The following is a 17830-nucleotide window of genomic DNA, read 5'->3' as shown; positions in this document are numbered from 1 at the left end:
CTTGATGTTCGTGTACATTTGCGGGGCATATTTAATTAGTTTCGCCTGATCTGAATCTATCAATTATTACAATTAAATCTGACTTTCAGTATTGAGAGCTTACGTATTTTAGATGTATCATTGAGGGCCTATCAATGAGTGTATGTGTGTATGTTGCATAAATGAATTAATTATTTTTAATATATGGTTTAGGTCAACATCTTCGATACGAAACTCTTAAAATTGAAAGCTGGCAAAAACGCACAACAAAACTTTCATGTAAAATTACAAATTCATAAATGTTCAAATAATTACTTTTGTATAAATATGTGTATAAATATATATATATATATATTTATATATATGCAGTTCTGCCTCTAATATATATGCATTTTTATGATGTTTATTGTTAGTGTTTGCTGATTTTATAATACAATTTGAAATTTATGCACTTTCTGCCATGCACACACATAAATATGTTTTATCAAATATATCATTCGAAGTGAATTTGAAGTGTTTTGTTTGCATTTTTTGGTTTATCGTTTGTAAATTTTACATTTTGGTTTTCCTGTCGCTTGCCCCAGATGAAAACAAAACATAAAATACGCGGCGGCCCATTTACAAATTTATAGATGGATGTATTCTTTTTCTCCATCTTCTGCTTGTTGATTTTTCTTGTTGTTGATGCTACTGCACATTTGTTGCTGTTGTTTCTGTATAATGCAGTAGTTGCTGCTTGCTTTTGCTGTTCTTTTTGTTGTAGTTTCTGATGTTTGACTGTTTTTATTTATTTTTTTTTGTTGTTACTGCAGTTTTCTTTATGCGGTGCTTTCTGTTGTTGTATTTTGCAGCTCTTGAGCGCCGTTCTATGAGAGGTTGGGGGAAGGGCGGGTTGGGCATTATGTCAGACATTGAAATAATAATAAGTTGTAATAAAGAGAAACAAAATAATTAAAATCAAATCAAAATTGTTTGCAACTTTGCATTAAATGGTTATGATGTTAACTTAGACACATTTCGTTGCCTCATGATGTTAGCCCACTGTTAAATCTATGTACAGATACAAGTGTACCGTTAATTCAGCGGCGCGCTGTTACATGCACTTGAAAGGAAATGTTAAGAACCAAAGCCTCTTATGTTAACTAATTATATATATGTGTGTGTGAGTGTATGAGTTTGTTAATGGTTAATTAAATGAGCACTTTTTAATGCATTTTTCGTTAGTTTGTAGTTGCCGCCACCGAAAGCCATGTTCTTGTTGTTATTGTTATTGTTGTTCTTGCAGTGCTGCTAGTATTTGTTGTTGTTAAAGATGTTGTTGTTGTTGATGATGTGGTTGTTATCGTTGGTGTTTGTTTGTTTCTTTGTTTGTTTGGCTTTTAGTTCATTACCTGCTGTGACTGCTGCTCCATACCGCCGCCGCCAGGTCCATTGGGTTTACGATTCTGGCGACGTGGACGGAACGGCTGACGCGGCGGTCCTTGGCCGCCCTGAACTACACAAGGAAGAGAATTTGTTTTTTATCATATGACTTGGCAAATTTATGAGGCGATAACTTACTGTACTCGCCACCATCACGACGCGGCGGTGGTCCATTGCGTCGGAAGAAGCGTCGCTGGGGTCCACCAACGCCGCCACCACGACGCGGCTGTCCATCGCCGCCCCGCTGAACACCATCTGAATTGGGATCATGAACGCCTGGTTCAGCGCTGCCATCGCCGCCTCCGAGCACACGGCGCGTCTGGCGCGGATAGTAGTTGTTAAAGCGACGTTGTCCGGGTCCACCGGGTGGTCCGCCTGGGCCTCCGCCACGTGGAGCACCGCGTGGGCCACCGGGTGGACCACCAGGGCCGCCGCCGGGTCCGCGACGATAGTTCTGACGTGGCTGACGTGGACCCGACTGCATCTGCTGCTGCTGCTGGCCATCGAGCTGCTGTTGCTGCTGCTGTTGTGCCGGCGCCAGTTCGTCGCCTTCGTTGTCACCCTCGCCTGGTTGCTTACGGCGATTCTTCTTCATCCATGGTCGGAAGTTGCGACGCTTGTCAGCAGCAAACTGACTGCCTCGCACCGGCTCACCAGAAGGCCCAGTTACATTGGCCGCTTCGTTGCCCTTCTCGCCAATTACCACATCGAATTCAACAAGCTCGCCATCGCCGACCGAACGCACCGCCTTCTTAGGATTGTTGCGCGCTATGGCACTCTGGTGCACAAAGACGTCCTCTTTGGTGTCGTTGCGATTGATGAAGCCGTAGCCGCTCTTCACGTTGAACCATTTAACAGTGCCGGTGACTTTAGTGGCTGGAAGTGGAAGGAAGTCACAGTTGTGAGGTTAGAAACGAATCCAAAACAATGTTACCACAATTATTTAATCGATAAATTACATTTTATATACATCTGTGTTGAATCGATTTTTTAAAGAAAGAAAAAGTTAAATTAACTTAATACCATTGAACTTTAAAAAACATCACTAAATAGATTCACTCTTAATTTCACGGACCAAAAAAGTTCTACTGGGTGCTCGAACCAAAGTGTATACAAATAAAGTTACCAAAACAATGAACACAAACACACAAACACTATATAGTATATACACTTATGCACGCACACAACACACTCTCATTTAGGCGAGAGAGTGCGCGCACCGAAAGAGAGCGAGAGCTGACAGCCGGAACGACGTTGGCGGCTAACAAATTGGGTTGCCAGCATTTGTTCGGTCAGGCGCGTGATGGGGCCGCGGGGGTGGGCTGTGCCACCGGCAAAAAGTAGAATTTTCATTTCGTTCTTACGCCGCTTTTCACATGCGGCAGCAGTCGAGCCGGCGAATGTATGAATATGTATGTATGTATATGCAGCATACAAAATGGCGTCGCGCGTATATTTTAAGACACGCACACACACACATACGTATAAACACGCACATTTTTCACATATAGCGCGCCGTTCCTTTCATTGCTATTTTGGTAGCAGTCGCCATGTGTTTGCATGAATGAAAATGCGAATTGATTTGTATGCTTACCAATAATTTCCTTTGGTGGCGGCGCGGGCTTGCCCTGCGCTTGCTGCCCCTCATCCTGCTCTTCTTCCTGGGCCAGCGGCTGCTGCTGTTCAATGGGTAGCTGCTGCTGTTTTTCCGAGTCTGCCATCTTTCTAGCTACGTTCGTTGTTCTTCTCCCTCAAACGCGCACACACACCTACACACTCGAGCTTCCAAAAATATAAGCAAGAATAAATAAAGTAACCTCTCCTGCTGTTTGTCGACGGAGTGCGGCAAAACTTTCGTCTGCTGGTGGTTGCCGCAACTTTGTTTTTTCTTGACTTGAGTTTTCGGCTGCTACTTTCAATTTATTGGTTGGTGTTGGTATAAGTGCGGTTCGAGTAGTGGCACTCTTTCAACTACCACTTTGATGTTATTTTCGAGTGTGATGTTGAAACACTCACTCGCAGGGTTTTCTTGGCGATTCTATTTTGTTCGCAAGCACAGGAAGTGAAACATGGCAGCTATAGCTAGTGTTGTACAATTTTTTATTAGCTCTGACACTTAGTTGCTTCTGTCATATCGATAAATATATAGATCGTGTGGCAGCGCCAAATGAGGTGTTTTCGTATTTTTAAAGCTGGTCACTTTTCATTCGCATTCTAATCGATATAGATCGATAAATGCTATAAGGGCTTATTAGTGTGACTCTGATTGACTGTTTATTTCGTAAAGCTTTTCAACAATTTGTTTATTGATTAAAAACAAGGAACATATAAACACCTATAATGTGCGCAACCGATTTGCAAACGTATTTGCGTGTGTAAACTGCAATACATATGTGTTTGTGGCTATAATTATGGCCAACAATAAGCCACAATAGTGTTTTGAAGTAACAACATAGTGCTTATCGGATAGGTAGGTTATTTAATTGCTCAATAAAATTGGTGAACTGCTAGTTTTAGCAAATAGTTAACATATGCGGTTAGTTACAATGTGCTTACGCTTTTTAATTGCCCCTTGGTCAATTAACTGGAAAGCGGCGGTGACATCGGCGCTGTTGCCGTCACATCGTATGATTCTCGCGCGCATTCTGATTGGTCGAAAGGCGCTTTTCACGCTTGCAAGTGTGTGTGTGTGTGTGCGCGCATTCGTGTGCGTGTGTGTTTATTTGTTTTTGTTTTCGGCGTGTGTTATTGCGCCGCTTTGAAATTGAAATTTCATAAACAAAACAATGATTACAGCATAAAATACCCTGTAAGCAAAAAATGTGCAACTAGGGTGTCATAGACATACCCAAAATTGGTACTCGCCGCATTAATAATTATTTAAGCAGATTCACATATGTTGATAGTGAGCAGGGTATATATCAGTCGAGCATTTATGTTTTGTTTTTGTTTATCAGCAGCGTCAACTGAAAATCCATTCAAACAACACGTCAGCTGAAAGAATAAAGATCATGGACATTGATCCAGCATCTTTGGACATGGAGTTTATCTCCAGCGCAATGGATATGTGGAAGGAGGAGGAGGATGCGCTTAACATAATCAAGGAGATGATACCCTCCGATATGCTTAATAACTTTTTAAATGAAATGGACTTGGATCTCGGATCGCCGCCACTGCTCGAATGCGCAATGGACATGCAACAAGCGCCGCAGCAGTCACCTCCCCTGCGGGTGCAACAACAACCGCAACAACAACAACAACAGCAGCAACAGCAGCAAAATGTTAAGAGCGAGCACTCCTCGCCTGTGCACGTCAAGGAGGAGCTGCTGTCGCAGCAGAATAATCTTTTCGACCCGCCCTTATATAAAGCTGATCCGCTGATTGCCTCCAATTCGAGCTACAGTCCGCAGGCATTGCCGCAGCTGCTGAAGCCACAGCCCACAACGACCATACACCACATGGACAGCAGTCAGCGAGTGCCTCTGCCGTCGCCTACGCCGGCCATTCTGTATGCAACGACGTCGTGCAACAATGACTTTGTGTACCAGCTGCCAGCTGAAACCTCGTCACCGTCACCGCCGGCAGCAGCAACGGCTGCGACCAAAAAGGCGCCCCATTATGCCAGCAAGAAGATGCCGGCCATGTTGGCGACTGGAAAGCAGAGTTTTCTGCTACAAGCGCCCGCCGTCAATCCGGCCACCACTCTGATGTATACCGCCAGCAATGCAACCATACTGACAGCTGCGCCCATGCCTGTGCTGATCGAGACGGTGCCAGCGGCCGCCAGTCCAAAGGCGACGCCCAAGTTAGCGCCCGTCGAGCTGGCGCCAACACCAACGCCCGCAGCAGCAGCAGCTGCAGCCCCGGCTGCCAAAATCGCTATTCAGCGTGTGCAGCCCAAGGTGAAGGAGGTGAAGCGCTCGGCGCACAATGCGATCGAGCGTCGTTATCGCACTTCTATAAACGACAAGATTATTGAGCTCAAAAATCTCGTCGTGGGCGATGCGGCCAAGCTGAACAAGTCGGCGGTGCTGCGCAAATCTATTGACAAGATACGGGATCTGCAGCGCCAGAACTATGAACTCAAGTCGGAGCTGCAGCGACTGCAGCGTGAGCTGATGGCACGCGACGGCTCCAAGGTGAAGGATCTGCTGCAGTTGGGCAACAGCAGCAGCACTATTGTGGGCTCCACCTCCAAGAAGCGTCGCCAGCAATCGCTGGCCTGCGATACGGATGCGGGTCTGACGCCGCCACGCAGCGATATGTCGGATCCATCGTCATCACCGCTGCATTCGGACATTTCGCTGCCACCATCACCATACGGTGGCTCCACGGCCAGCTGCAGCAGCGGCAGCAGCAAGGAAGAGCTGCTGGTGGTGCCCAGCTCCATGCGTGGCATGGCCACCCACTCCCGGCTGGCCCTATGCATGTTTATGTTTGCTGTGCTGGCCGTAAATCCCTTCAAGGCGCTACTGCAACGCAGTCAATTCGGCGCCGACGATTTTGATGCCGACGATCTGGGTGGCGAGCTGAGCCGTCAACGACGCAGCATTCTGGCTTACGATGGTAAGTTCCTCTTGAAAGGAATATATAGTTAATTAACAAATGCCTTCTCTCTTTCAGATAATACGGACAACATTGGCTGGCAGCACAGCTCGTGGCTCTGGCTATTGAATTTGCTTCTGATGCTCGGCTGTCTGGTCAAACTATTGGTATACGGTGATCCTCAGCTGGATACCCAAACGGATGCCTACTATCAGCACAAGAAACGCGCCGAAGCGCACTTTGCCCAGGGCCAGGCTGCACAGGCCTATACCGGTTATCTGAACTGTCTGCACATGTACGGCCTGAGCCTGCCGACGTCCCGTCTTGAATGCTATCTGCAGACCTTCTGGCAGTTTTTGCGCTTTCTCTTCCATCGTCTCTGGCTGGGTCGTGTGCTGTCGCGTCGCGCCGGCGGACTATTTTGCAATTCTACGACACGCAAGCGTGCTTTATCCTCGGCCCGGGAGCTGGCGCTGCTATTTAATCGCCTGAATCAACTGCATTTGACCGGTGACCGCAGCAGTGATCGCAATGGCATCATGCTGGCTCTATGCGCCAGCAACATGGCCGAGGTGGCACAGAATTTGCTAACGCCGCGCGAGACCATTTGCATTCATGTGATGGCAGCGCTGAGGATGAAGCGCAGTGCACCCAAATGGCTGCAGCAGCTCTGCGCCCGCTACTACATGAGTCGAGCACGCCAAGAATGTGGACGCACACGTGCCGCAGAGCAAACCCAAGAGCTGCGTTGGGCGTTTACTACCTATGGCTATGGTTACTGCAGCGCTCATGTGTTTGACTATGAGCTCAACGCCGGCGAACAGGATGGTTTCTTTACACGTTTGCGCAATCCCTGCGATCCGGCCGCACATGCCATCAAGGTAAACAAGCAGCTGCAAGCTTAACTTGGAGGTGATTTATTAATGCTCTGCTTACAATTCACAGCAATATCGCGAGCACTTGCTGCACAAGGCCATTCAGTGTCTGGTAGGCGCCGGCTCACACAAACCAAACAAGTCCGCACCTAACAACAACAGCAACCATACTGGCAGCGAGGCGGAGCAGCTGCAGCAGCAGCACAGCGGCACCATTGTGAGCAATGTGCTCAAGTACACCTCGCTGTTGAGGGATACGCTGTGGGCCGACGAGGATGAGCGTGACACCAACGTTGTCTGGTGGGCCAATGTCCTGGAGATTGCTGTACACTGGCTCTTGGGCGAGGACGCACTGGCGGAGAAGCTGTACGATAGCATCAAACAGCTACCGGCTCAACTGCAGCAGAGCAGCGACAATGATCATCTGCCCAAAGCACTGCATGCGGTGCTGCGAGCCAAGATGATATTGCTCATGTATGTGGTTCATTCTAAAATCTACACATGTTATCAATATTCACAAATCTTTCCGTTTCAGGAATAATGGCAACGCTTTGGACAAACGACTAAAGCATTCGATCAACCGGCTCTGCGATGAGTCAAGTGCCCAGTTGCAGGAATGCCTCACGGTTAATCGCATCACCAATGCCAAAGGCATCAAACTGGTAAGCTGAAGCACTCCCACATTAAAGCCAGGATACGACATCTCTGGAGCTGTTACGGAGGTGCATTGTAGTCGCATTGTCTGTCTCAAATTTGCCCGCGGCAATACAACTGCAGTGCAAGCTCCGTGCAGTTCACACGCAACGTCGGATGCTGTTGGGGAGGTTACCTGCAGAAAGCCACAAAGATGTCTAATTAAAAACATTTATTTAGCTTTTCCAGTTGCTGACCTGCGATTGGTTACTGGAGACGCGCACGGCATTGTGGGAACTGGAGCACATGGGCATCGATGATGATGGCTACTATCAGGTCACCGGGGATGTGCTTGAAAAGTTCCAAACAGATTTGAACTCATTGCGCAGCATTGTAGAGAATATACCGGTAAGCTAAATTAAACAAGTCAGCCCGGCGGCTATCTAAGACCAATTTTAATATTTTCGCAGAACGCACAGTCGCGGATTTATTTGTATGAGGCGGTTTGTCGCTTGATGGCCGGCGCGTCACCGTGCCCAACGCAGCAGCTGCTGGACAGAAGTCTACGCTCACGCAATGCTCACTCATCCATCTTTTGCGGCAGCAAGGATCGCAAGCATCAGAACTTTGAAGGCGGCGAGCGGGAGCGTGCGGCCGCCATGTATGTGGCCTGTAAGTATCTGCCGCCTGCGCTGTTAAGTTCGCCCGGTGAACGTGCTGGCCTGCTGGCCGAGGCGGCCAAAACGCTAGAGAAAGTAGGCGACAAGCGTAAGCTGAAGGAATGCTATCAACTGATGAAGTCCCTGGGCAGCGGCGGTGCCACCGTCAAGGCTTAAGCCCCGCGCGAAATTAGTTCAAACATTATACTTTGTTAAGATAATCCACGGTGAAAGACAGCCATTTGAATGAGGAACGTGACTCGAACGAACAGAGATCCAAAGCATTGAACGCACGCAAAAACTGTTTTTACTGTACCAGCACGAAAGTCTTAGCAATCAAATCCCCACGCTTTATACCTGCTATATTTTCTGTTTAGTTTGTAATTAATTCTAATACACATTTAATACAAATGGAAATATGTTTACTGATAATGGTTACCACACATACATATATATATATATTTATTTCAATAAATATTTGAACAGTTTAATATCTTTGGAATTTCTGTGCATGCACTTAATAAGTCAAATTATCTTGGCACACAAATTGAACCTCCCCACTTACGAGAGCTGCTTATTAATTATATAAATACTTTGTTACTTTACAATTTACAAAAGTGAGGTTGAAAAATACAAATGTGTTACTATCTATCACAATTTTAATACAAAAAACAATTTTCTTGAGTTCAATGAAAACTGCGCTTGCTAAATCTAACGTTTTGACTTCAATTTTGTTTATTCTTTTAAATAGATATGTATTTAATAAAGCTTGACATTTTAAAACCAATTATGAAATGATAGAGGATTCATTTCCGCTTTGGCTTTTTGGTATAATAAATTGTGAATCCAGGGGAAGGTGTCACAATCAAATACAATATTCATTAAAATAAACAAGCTAATTCAATTTTATATTGATTCGAATACAATTTATCTATGTAGTTTTTCAATGGATCTCTTAGTCGGCTATACCTGAGGGAAACCATATTAAAGATCTCCTTCAGGTATAAGAGATTAAAGCTTATCAATTTGACAGGTGGAAGGAAGGGCACAAAGCTATATACTCTATATCTTAATCCCGTTATTGACCCAGATGTGATTTTTTTTAATCCTCGTTAGCTTGCCCCGGCGTCCGTGCTTGCTTCTGTTTCTGATATAAGGCTTGAATTCTTTTTAAAGGCATCGCTTGGTTTAGGGTATCTCCTAGTCGATCACTCCCGACTCGATTTAAAATAGTTCTTCATTCTAGTTAGGATATGGGTTTATTAAACCTTCATAAAATGCGTTTATCTTTGCGCGCGTAAATATAAATTTAAATATGTGTGCATAGTTGGATAGGTTTTTGTTTATAAATGGATGCTAAATATTTGATAAGCAATTATTTAATAGCAACAATCCTCGTGATTGCAAGTAGAATTGCAAGTATAAAACAGAAAATTACATTATTGATATGCAATTAACAAAGGTCCTTCGAAGACAAAATTCAATATATAAAACTACATTGAGGAATCATACAACACAGAACTAGACGACATGTCAGACATGTTGGTGGATGCCAATTATTGGTCCAAAGTTTTAACGTTTCTCGGTGAGTTTTGCTTGGATAAATAAGAATCCTTTGATGAGAAAAACTGTACTATAGCACAGCAATATTTTATGGACTCGCATGCCACGTGCATATTATGGCACTCCTCGTTTGATATACAACTGGAAACAAGCGACCCACTTGCGGTGCTGAATCTGGAGCCACAGAAATGGTTTAGCTTGGAACAGGATAAGGACTTCTATGATTATGAACGGAAACGTGCCGAATTCGAGGAGAACAGCTTGGCGTACAACGATTGGATCTTGAGACTTACCGTTGCCATTGAACAGACTAATTGCGAGGTGAGTTCAGAACCAAATTAATCCTGGAATAGATTGCTTCGTGTGTCGATCTGGCATACACAGAGGGCATGCAACGCCCAGCCAGTCCAATTGTAACAATTGCGAGTTTAAATTTTGCTTTAACTGAAATTAGAAGAGGGCAAATATAAGAATTATAAAAGAAATGGAACTGTCGCTAAAAAAAACCTGGTTCTGAGCCGCTGTTGATGCTGGCAGCTCCAGCGTTAGCATAAGTTTCTCACGCCTTCCGTTTGCTGCCTGTTTGCGCAGCTCCTCCTGTACGGCGTATAGAAAGCGGTCCAGCTCCTGTTCCTGCCAGTGCTTGCTTAGCTTCAAGTGCTGCAGTTTCGAGCAGTTGCTAATTACGTCCAGCAGCTGCATTATGCTAGCTATAGGTTCACTGCACTGCAGGCCCAGACACTCGAGTTGCTGCAATTTCCCTAAGTGCTTCAGCGTTTCGCTGGGCCACATGTGACAGGCGAGTGCCTTCAGACTTTGCAACGATATTATGTGCTCCACGTGCTCTGGATTCACTTTGGTCAGCTGCAGCTGCTCCAAACGATCCCCATAGCGTTTGGCCAACGATCGAAAGAGCTGACTATTCAAGTGTACGGACAAGCGCCAAAGCAGACGCAACGACTTAAGTCGCGGAAAATCGCCCACGTCGTCTAGCGTGCCTTCGAAGTTCTCCAGCGACAAATGCTCCAGCTGGGGGCAATAGTCGGCCAAGGGCGGCAGCTGTCGCCTCCAAGCGAATCGCAGCGAAAGCCTGCGCAACTGTGACAGCGCCTGGAACAGCTCAATGAAATTCGCATCAGTCAAATCAACATCAAAGCCATCAATATGCAGCGCTTCCAGTTCGGTAAAGTTTCGCAGCTGCAGCACTGCAACAGATTATAAAACTATCTATGACTGCGATTCTCACGAACTCGAGTACATTTTTAAAAATCACCTTCAGCAGCCTTTGCATCGATTAGGCTCACGCTTTGCAGATCTTTTCTTTGAATCATTTGCAATATGTTAAGATCTCCGCTCTCTGCCGGCGGCTTTATATTGGAGTGCGCGAATATCAGGTGCAAATGCCGCAAATTTTTGCAGTATGCATTCAAAAGTGTCAGAAACGGTTGAGTGATATTATCGTCCCACCGTCCATGGCGTAGCTCACACTCGACAACACAATCGCCACACAACTTTAATAGAAAATCCCAATCGGAAATGCATCGAAGCAATCGCATATTTATTTTGGCATAGCGACGCGGTGCCTCCCGCGTCAACACTTCGCGAAACTGCGGGTGCGCTCTGGCCAAATTTAACTTGTCCTCGAGCGCAGTAAGATATGAAAATATCGCCACGAAGCAGTCGTAGTTTAAATTTAAAATATTTGTTTTATGCCGCTGCGGTTTGCTGGCAAGGAATCCCAGCGGACAAGCTAGGCCAAGTTTTTGCATTGCTTACATTCGTGTGTTGTTATTGGTGTAGCCCAAGTTTTCTTGTTTTTGGCTGGCAGGGTTGCCAGTTCGCTGAAATACATGAAATTGTCAAATTAAGGCCAGTGCATACAAATGTGTTAGCCAACACTTACGCCAGTGAAACGCTGTAAGCCCGCAATAAAATGTGTTAAGCTTAAATATTCAAATTTAAACAACCAATCCACTGAATATAAGTATATTATCGAATATTAAAGTATATTTACTGCAATTACAGAGTTTCATAGCATTTCAGGAGCAAATACCAATGTTTGCTCGTTGGTTCTATAATGCCAGCACTTATTCGATTTGGCGTTCAATCAAAAATCGTTTTATTTTTGTGTATACCGATGAACTGCTGGAGGAATCTACTGAATCTGATAGTTATATGGATGGCTACCTATTTCACGGTAAGCCACTCAAGCCTCACTTTCACTTTCCAAATATTATTCAGTTTTGGCTCTCAAAGATCAACCCAACGTTCTTTTGGTCACCGCACAATTTCTGAACGCAAGCGTCTTTGAGATTAAGACCAATCGCTTTGTTGGTCCCCGATATTTTGGGGCTAAAGCAATGCCAGCCGCCTTTTATACCATGCAGTTTTACGATGCCAAACTTGGGAAAGTAACATGGGATAGCGAGACAGATATTTCGGAAAAAATGCGAAATTTAGAAGGCCGTGAAATCATTTTGGGATTATTCAATTACGAACCATTTATGCTGCTGGACTATGTATGTATAAAAATATAATATAATATAATATATAATCATATGTTGGTTGTTTTTTTTGTTTGTTCTCGCCAGCTTAAGCAACCAGCGCTTTACGATCGTGCCTCAAATAGAGCGGAGGCTTTTGCAGATGGCACCGAAGTTCGAGTTGTGCGAACCTTTTGCGAGCTCTACAACTGCACGGTGCAATTGGATACAAGTGAGTATCAAGCTTAATGGTAAAAAAATACAAGATACAAGTGACTATCAAACTTAATGGTAAAAAAATACAAGATACAAGTGACTATCAAACTTAATGGTAAAAAAAATATCATGAAAATATCAAGCTAAATATGAAATATTAATAGGCAATATTTCAGTCAATAAGATCTCAGATCCAATCCTTTATTATTGGATACAAGTGAGTATGAAACTTAATGGTAAAAAAAATACAAGATACAAGTGACTATCAAACTTAATGGTAAACAAAATATCATTAAAATATCAAGCTAAATATGAAATATTAATAGGCAATATTTCAGTCAATAAGATCTCAGATCCAATCCTTTATTATTGGATACAAGTGAGTATCAAACTTAATGGTAAAAAAAATGTTATGAAAATATCAAGCGAAATATGAAATATTAATGGGCAATATTTCAATCAATAGATCTCGGATCCAATCCTTTATTTTAAAAACTCCAATTAAATGTAGTTTTTCCAATTCGAATTAGTTTTTAAATTGATAAGATTAGATCGAGTAAAAAATTATTTATGTTTGACACGCCGAAGACTGAATACTCTTTTTAAATTATGAGACAGACGGACATGGCTGTATCGACTCGGCTGTGGATGCTTATCAAGACTAAATATATACTTTTGGGATGGAAGATATGTCCTTCTACACATTTCATGACAAAATGAATAAATCATAACAATTAAATTGAAGTTTAAAAATAAAATTAACACATGAGCTCAAATTATGAATTTTTTAATAGGTGCTTAAGTAATAATTATTAATCATTCAATAATAAAAAAAAAAAATACAGTAAAATATTTTCATGCCATACCTAAAACCGAAACATAAGAATCAGTTTCGTTCACACAAAAATCATATGAATTCAATTCAAGTTTTATATCTAAGCTTCGATGCAATATTAGTTCCTTAATCTTTTAAAACACGGGACATCCGTCTTATTCAGATAATAATATAAATTCATTTCAACCTTAAAACTAACTAACAAATTAGTTATTTGTACTTGTTTGTATTTGGTTACATTCATTTTATGCTGGTAGATCTTTAGTGTGTCCCAGAATATGTCTCTTGAGGGTCTTGTTGTGCCTAAATGAACTCGGGCAGTGGGGACACACGAAGGGACAGTCCTTGGTGTGGACGCGACTGTGTTCGTTCAGAGAGTGGCTGGAGGCAAAGCTTTTCGGGCAGTTGGCACACTGGAAGGGACGTTCGCCCGTGTGCGTGCGGACGTGCAGCCTGAGCACGTTGTTCCATGTAAAGCTCTGCGGACAGTGAGGACATTTGAAGGGTCGTTCGCCAGTGTGGATGCGCTTATGCTCATCGAGATCATATTTTCTGACAAATGCCTTTGGACAGCTGTCGCAAATGTGGGTACGTTTTCCATGTCGTCTCATATGGGCATTCAAACCCTTGGTGGACATAAAATCAGCCGTGCAGCGAGGATAAGGACACTTGCAGGGACGCTCTTTGTTTCGAAAATTAGGTTTCTTTTCGTTCTTCTGCGTGCGTGGCGTGGCCAACTTCTCAGATGGGGAAGACGAAATACTTGACGAACAGTTCTCTTCCTCGCTTGAAACATGTTCCTCGCCGGAATAAGACTCATCGCTCGAATTTCGTGCTTCGCTGGAATAACGCTCCTCGCTGGCGTAGCGTTTGCGCTTGCGCTTACGAATCGGATAGCGTTGCGATGTGGTCATGTCATCGGGAGTTGGGGTACGATTTTCTCGGTTGTCCTCTTCGCTGCTTACTGCTATAATGTTGCCGGCATCCGTGCTCATTTCCAGCATAGACTCTAAATTAAGATGAGCCAAGTCTATGTCGCTGTCCTCGAGTATCCCATATGCCTCAGCTGCTTCCATATACACACCACTATCCGAGCTTAGCAGGCTGCGCCTTAATCTGAACGCATTCTTTGTGGCCATGGCACAGTCGAGGCACAGCTGCTTGGGCAGTGCATCATCGCACTTCACCTCGCAATCTCCGCATTGACTTAGCATTGTGGCCAAACTGGGCTCATCCTCATGCCGCTCAGCAAATATGTCCACGAGCATGTCTGAACTTTTGAAACAAGAGCGACAAACGTCTGCCATGCTTGACATATCTGCAAGTGCTCTTGACAAGCTTTAATTGTTCTTATATCCTTTTGGTAACCCGCAATTTCGAACTCGCTCGAAATAGGATTCAACACGGTCAGCTGGTTCTTAGTCCAGGGTTGCCAAAACTTTTTCTCAAATGAGTGAATCGAGAACCTTCTGCATTGCCGACTACTCTGCACGTTATCGAAATTTAAGAATATCGAAATTTCAAATATAAGCTTCGGAAATATTTACAGACCAACGATAGGAGCTATGGTGTGTTTTCGCCTAAATAAAACGGGGCAAATAAATCAAAAATCTACATGTATACCTATCTATACATACATTTTGTATAAGTATATATATACATGATGCACATACATTCAACACATTCACAATACATTATTCACGTACGTATTCTTAAATGTTGCTCTTCTCCGCGGTTCTCATACTCTCATTTGATCGCTTATACCCGTATACTGTGATTTGTCATTAAAATCATTTAAATAAGTTAAATAAATTAGGATTATCATATTATCAACAGCTGAAAAGTCCGAATGGGGCGATATCTATGCAAATGCTACAGGTTTTGGATTAATGGGAATGGTGATGGAGAGAACCATTGATTATGGGATTGGCGGCATGTATGTCTGGTATGATGCCTATCAACAAATGGATATGACACATTTTTTGGGACGTTCCGGTGTCACTTGTCTAGTACCTGCTCCGCATAGAATGATTAACTGGGCTTTACCTCTGCGCCCATTCCAAGGCACTCTGTGGTTATGCGTACTATTTTGCCTCATCTTGGAGTGCCTAGCTCTGGCCGGCACGCGTCAATGTGAGCCGCCACCAAAAACAAATGCCATCCAATCGCGCTGGCGTCAGAGTCTGCGCTTCGGTTGTGTCAGCACGCTTAAGCTATTTGTGAACCAGAGCACCAATTATGTGGCGACATCGTATTCTCTACGCACCGTCTTGCTGGCGAGCTACATGATCGACATAATCCTGACCACTGTTTATGGAGGAGGACTTGCCGCTATACTGACCTTGCCAAAACTTGAGGAAGCTGCCGATTCGCGACAACGTCTCTATGAGCACAAGCTGATCTGGACGGCAACATCTCACGCCTGGATTGCCACTATTGATGCCGAAAACGTAGATGTAAGCGACGGTCTTATGGATTTCTCTCTCCATTTCCTAGTGAAATTTCTTTTTGTCATTTTCAGCCCGTTTTACTGGGATTAATGGAGAATTATCGTGTAAATGATGCGGCTACTATGGCCGCTAAATCGCGAACCGAACAGATGGGCTTTGTGGTTGAGAGAATGCAGTTTGGTCACTTGGCCAACGCTGAGATGATTCCTGACGATGCCCTACCTCGCCTTAAGTTAATGGTAGATGATATATACTTCGCCTACACGGCTGCCTATGTGCCACGTTTGTGGCCCTTATCTAGCATCCACAATGATTTCATACTCGCCTGGCATTCGTCGGGCTTTGACAAGTACTGGGAATGGCGGATCGCGGCTGAGTATATGAATTCGCATAGACAGAATCGCATTGTGGCCTCCCAAAGACCTAACCTTGATATTGGACCCGTTGAACTTGGCATTGATAATTTTATTGGGCTCGTCCTGCTGTGGTGCTTCGGCATGACCTGTAGCCTGCTGGCATTTGTGGGCGAATTGTGGTGTGTTCAGGTGGAAAGATTGTAAATACTAGTCTAAATGCAGCTGTAAATTATAGACAATTGTTTTTCAAATAAATTTGTGCAAAAATATATTCCTAAGCTTAGCTTTGTAACAGCAACACCTGATCAATAACACGTGTTATCAATGCATCCAATTCATTATCCGGCACTTGTTTCCAGAGTTCTTGCAGTGTCTTATAGGCAATTTGTGCAGGACTCCCGACAGCGGTTTTAATGTGTGTGCGCAGAGTCATAAAGATGACCACGTCCGGCGCAATGGGACTGTAAGTGTCGCAAATGGTGTGAAGAGCGCGTGCTGAATTTGGTGGAATCTGCAAATGATATCAGAAGAACAATAGAAAAATAAAAATGCCTGCAAAATGATGAAGGGTCTACTTACATCGTTGAGATTTACAATAAGAAAAACGTTGCCCTCTCTGAGTTTCTTTTTGTACTGTTCAATAGGATAGCCGTAGTCATCTCCATTCTGGGTTTCGAAATCCTTAAGGCTCATTTCTATGGGTCGCTGCCCATCTATGAATTAAAAATGGGAAACTGTGCATTTGGTAGGTGGATTAAGGCTATAGCTGAATTAAACTTACCAAAACATTTGGATGTTTCCACGGCAATATCGTTGATTAGTTTTTGAATTGGAATTTCGCTGCTCTGATTCGAGTGCAGAAATAGGTAAACATTGGGAGACTTAATCTTCTTGTTTAGCAGCAATTCAATATTGATGCTGAGCGCTTTCCACACATCCTCTGACTGCAACGGCGGACGTTGCCGCAAATCCTCAAACGCACAGCGTTTCACTTGAGGCTCCGATTTAAGCAATCGCGAGCATGCAAATAATGGCAATATAATAATAATAGCATATGGTATTAATTTGAATTGTGATTTTGACGGCTGAATGTTTGCAGGTTTAGCAAGCGGCTGGCTCTCTACCCTCGTTGGAGCTGTAACTGATCGATTGGGTGTTGTTGCTGGCAAAGGGCGACTTTGCTGCAGTGAATCGTCCTCGTCTGTATCCGTCGTCGGCAATTGTTCGTGATCCGGCGTCTCATCTGATTCAAGAACTTCGTTCTCATCGTCACTTGAGTTATTTGCCTCCCGATAGTAGACACTGCGTGCACCTTGGATATCGCTTTGACTCAATAAATTTGCTGTAGGAGAGCCGGAGCCACTGAGTTTACGTTGTGCATGTATTGAAGCTCGGCTCGTCATTTTAATATCCGTACACCTGTTTGCTTTTAATTAATGAATCGTCAACAGCTTTATGATGCCCGCTACAGTACTTGTTGGCTTGTCGAAGGCAAAAAAAAAACAACATATGGCCCCCGGAAACTTAACATTATGTTAAATTCCGATAGCAATGGGCACTTTGTTTTTAACTGCCGTTGGACATTTCGCACTCGAATTCATATTTTAATCGATTGAACGAGAAGTTCTTCTTATACATATGTTTACTTAATAACTCAGTACTTTGAAGGGTAAATTTGCGTTAAATAACTGATAAAGTGACTTAACAATTGATAACAGAGCTATAACAGTTTCCCAACGTATGCTAAGCATAACATAAAATATTTGTGCATTGGCAATGCAAGTCTAATTGGAAATATGCACTTTCATATTGAA

The 17830-nt window shown here is 43.7% G+C and overlaps 6 protein-coding genes across 8 annotated transcripts; 2 read left to right on the top strand and 4 right to left on the bottom strand.

Annotated features, from left to right (window-relative positions):
* Window positions 1-366: 366 nt before the first annotated feature.
* Window positions 367-3500, bottom strand: yps (ypsilon schachtel). Its single transcript, XM_064689190.1, has 4 exons — window positions 2996-3500; window positions 1540-2277; window positions 1371-1474; window positions 367-845 (listed from the first exon to the last, which is right to left on the bottom strand). Exons 1-4 carry the CDS (start codon window positions 3120-3122, stop codon window positions 798-800), a joined length of 1017 nt encoding a protein of 338 aa, XP_064545260.1. The 5' UTR covers window positions 3123-3500; the 3' UTR covers window positions 367-797.
* A 152-nt stretch (window positions 3501-3652) lies between these two features.
* On the top strand, window positions 3653-8604 carry SREBP (Sterol regulatory element binding protein). 2 transcript variants are annotated; one of them, XM_064689138.1, is made up of 7 exons: window positions 3653-3871; window positions 4362-5967; window positions 6025-6827; window positions 6892-7295; window positions 7357-7483; window positions 7695-7862; window positions 7925-8604. In XM_064689138.1, the coding sequence occupies exons 2-7, from the start codon at window positions 4413-4415 to the stop codon at window positions 8288-8290; spliced, it is 3423 nt and encodes a 1140-aa protein (XP_064545208.1). In that variant the 5' UTR covers window positions 3653-3871; window positions 4362-4412; the 3' UTR covers window positions 8291-8604. The 2 variants fall into 2 exon arrangements, with proteins under 2 accessions (XP_064545208.1, XP_064545207.1); XM_064689137.1 differs by having other exon boundaries at window positions 4359-5967.
* LOC135433188 (uncharacterized) lies at window positions 8531-11482 on the bottom strand. 2 transcript variants are annotated; one of them, XM_064689178.1, is made up of 4 exons: window positions 10950-11482; window positions 10184-10881; window positions 9970-10120; window positions 8531-9355 (listed from the first exon to the last, which is right to left on the bottom strand). In XM_064689178.1, exons 1-3 carry the CDS (start codon window positions 11443-11445, stop codon window positions 10004-10006), a joined length of 1311 nt encoding a protein of 436 aa, XP_064545248.1. In that variant the 5' UTR covers window positions 11446-11482; the 3' UTR covers window positions 8531-9355; window positions 9970-10003. The 2 variants fall into 2 exon arrangements, with proteins under 2 accessions (XP_064545248.1, XP_064545249.1); XM_064689179.1 differs by having other exon boundaries at window positions 8531-9254.
* On the top strand, window positions 9644-16271 carry Ir76a (Ionotropic receptor 76a). Its single transcript, XM_064689210.1, has 7 exons — window positions 9644-9698; window positions 9753-9997; window positions 11702-11873; window positions 11933-12195; window positions 12268-12391; window positions 15047-15666; window positions 15732-16271. The coding sequence occupies exons 1-7, from the start codon at window positions 9644-9646 to the stop codon at window positions 16218-16220; spliced, it is 1968 nt and encodes a 655-aa protein (XP_064545280.1). The 3' UTR covers window positions 16221-16271.
* LOC135433194 (zinc finger protein 544-like) lies at window positions 12807-14649 on the bottom strand. The gene has a single exon (XM_064689189.1). The coding sequence runs from the start codon at window positions 14524-14526 to the stop codon at window positions 13456-13458; it is 1071 nt and encodes a 356-aa protein (XP_064545259.1). The 5' UTR covers window positions 14527-14649; the 3' UTR covers window positions 12807-13455.
* Window positions 16246-17515, bottom strand: TORIP (Torsin interacting protein). Its single transcript, XM_064689191.1, has 3 exons — window positions 16798-17515; window positions 16596-16729; window positions 16246-16527 (listed from the first exon to the last, which is right to left on the bottom strand). Exons 1-3 carry the CDS (start codon window positions 17417-17419, stop codon window positions 16297-16299), a joined length of 987 nt encoding a protein of 328 aa, XP_064545261.1. The 5' UTR covers window positions 17420-17515; the 3' UTR covers window positions 16246-16296.
* Between the last annotated feature and the right edge of the window lie 315 nt (window positions 17516-17830).

The sequence above is a fragment of the Drosophila montana genome, unplaced genomic scaffold (assembly GCF_035044405.1).
Source record: "Drosophila montana isolate Dmon_TW-CO22-7 unplaced genomic scaffold, ASM3504440v1 contig_3217_1, whole genome shotgun sequence".
NCBI lineage: Eukaryota > Metazoa > Arthropoda > Insecta > Diptera > Drosophilidae > Drosophila > Drosophila montana.
This window is presented reverse-complemented; position numbering and strand designations above follow the sequence as displayed.

Bases quoted from the DNA above. Each gene is read 5' to 3' on its own strand.
- yps (XM_064689190.1), bottom strand. From the start codon at position 3,122: ATGGCAGACTCGGAAAAACAGCAGCAGCTACCCATTGAACAGCAGCAG. The intron at 2,278-2,995 runs GTAAGCATACAA...TTCCACTTCCAG, and splicing joins GCCACCAAAGGAAATTATTG to CCACTAAAGTCACCGGCACT. The intron at 1,475-1,539 runs GTAAGTTATCGC...TTCCTTGTGTAG, and splicing joins TCGTGATGGTGGCGAGTACA to TTCAGGGCGGCCAAGGACCG.
- SREBP (XM_064689138.1), top strand. From the start codon at position 4,413: ATGGACATTGATCCAGCATCTTTGGACATGGAGTTTATCTCCAGCGCA. The intron at 5,968-6,024 runs GTAAGTTCCTCT...TCTCTCTTTCAG, and splicing joins CAGCATTCTGGCTTACGATG to ATAATACGGACAACATTGGC. The intron at 7,484-7,694 runs GTAAGCTGAAGC...ACATTTATTTAG, and splicing joins ATGCCAAAGGCATCAAACTG to CTTTTCCAGTTGCTGACCTG.
- Ir76a (XM_064689210.1), top strand. From the start codon at position 9,644: ATGTCAGACATGTTGGTGGATGCCAATTATTGGTCCAAAGTTTTAACG. The intron at 11,874-11,932 runs GTAAGCCACTCA...TGGCTCTCAAAG, and splicing joins GGATGGCTACCTATTTCACG to ATCAACCCAACGTTCTTTTG. The intron at 12,392-15,046 runs GTGAGTATCAAG...TATTATCAACAG, and splicing joins CACGGTGCAATTGGATACAA to CTGAAAAGTCCGAATGGGGC.
- LOC135433188 (XM_064689178.1), bottom strand. From the start codon at position 11,445: ATGCAAAAACTTGGCCTAGCTTGTCCGCTGGGATTCCTTGCCAGCAAA. The intron at 10,882-10,949 runs GTGATTTTTAAA...AATCTGTTGCAG, and splicing joins CGATGCAAAGGCTGCTGAAG to TGCTGCAGCTGCGAAACTTT. The intron at 10,121-10,183 runs GTTTTTTTTAGC...TTCTAATTTCAG, and splicing joins CAACAGCGGCTCAGAACCAG to TTAAAGCAAAATTTAAACTC.
- LOC135433194 (XM_064689189.1), bottom strand. From the start codon at position 14,526: ATGTCAAGCATGGCAGACGTTTGTCGCTCTTGTTTCAAAAGTTCAGAC.
- TORIP (XM_064689191.1), bottom strand. From the start codon at position 17,419: ATGACGAGCCGAGCTTCAATACATGCACAACGTAAACTCAGTGGCTCC. The intron at 16,730-16,797 runs GTAAGTTTAATT...TTTAATTCATAG, and splicing joins GGAAACATCCAAATGTTTTG to ATGGGCAGCGACCCATAGAA. The intron at 16,528-16,595 runs GTAAGTAGACCC...TATCATTTGCAG, and splicing joins TTATTGTAAATCTCAACGAT to ATTCCACCAAATTCAGCACG.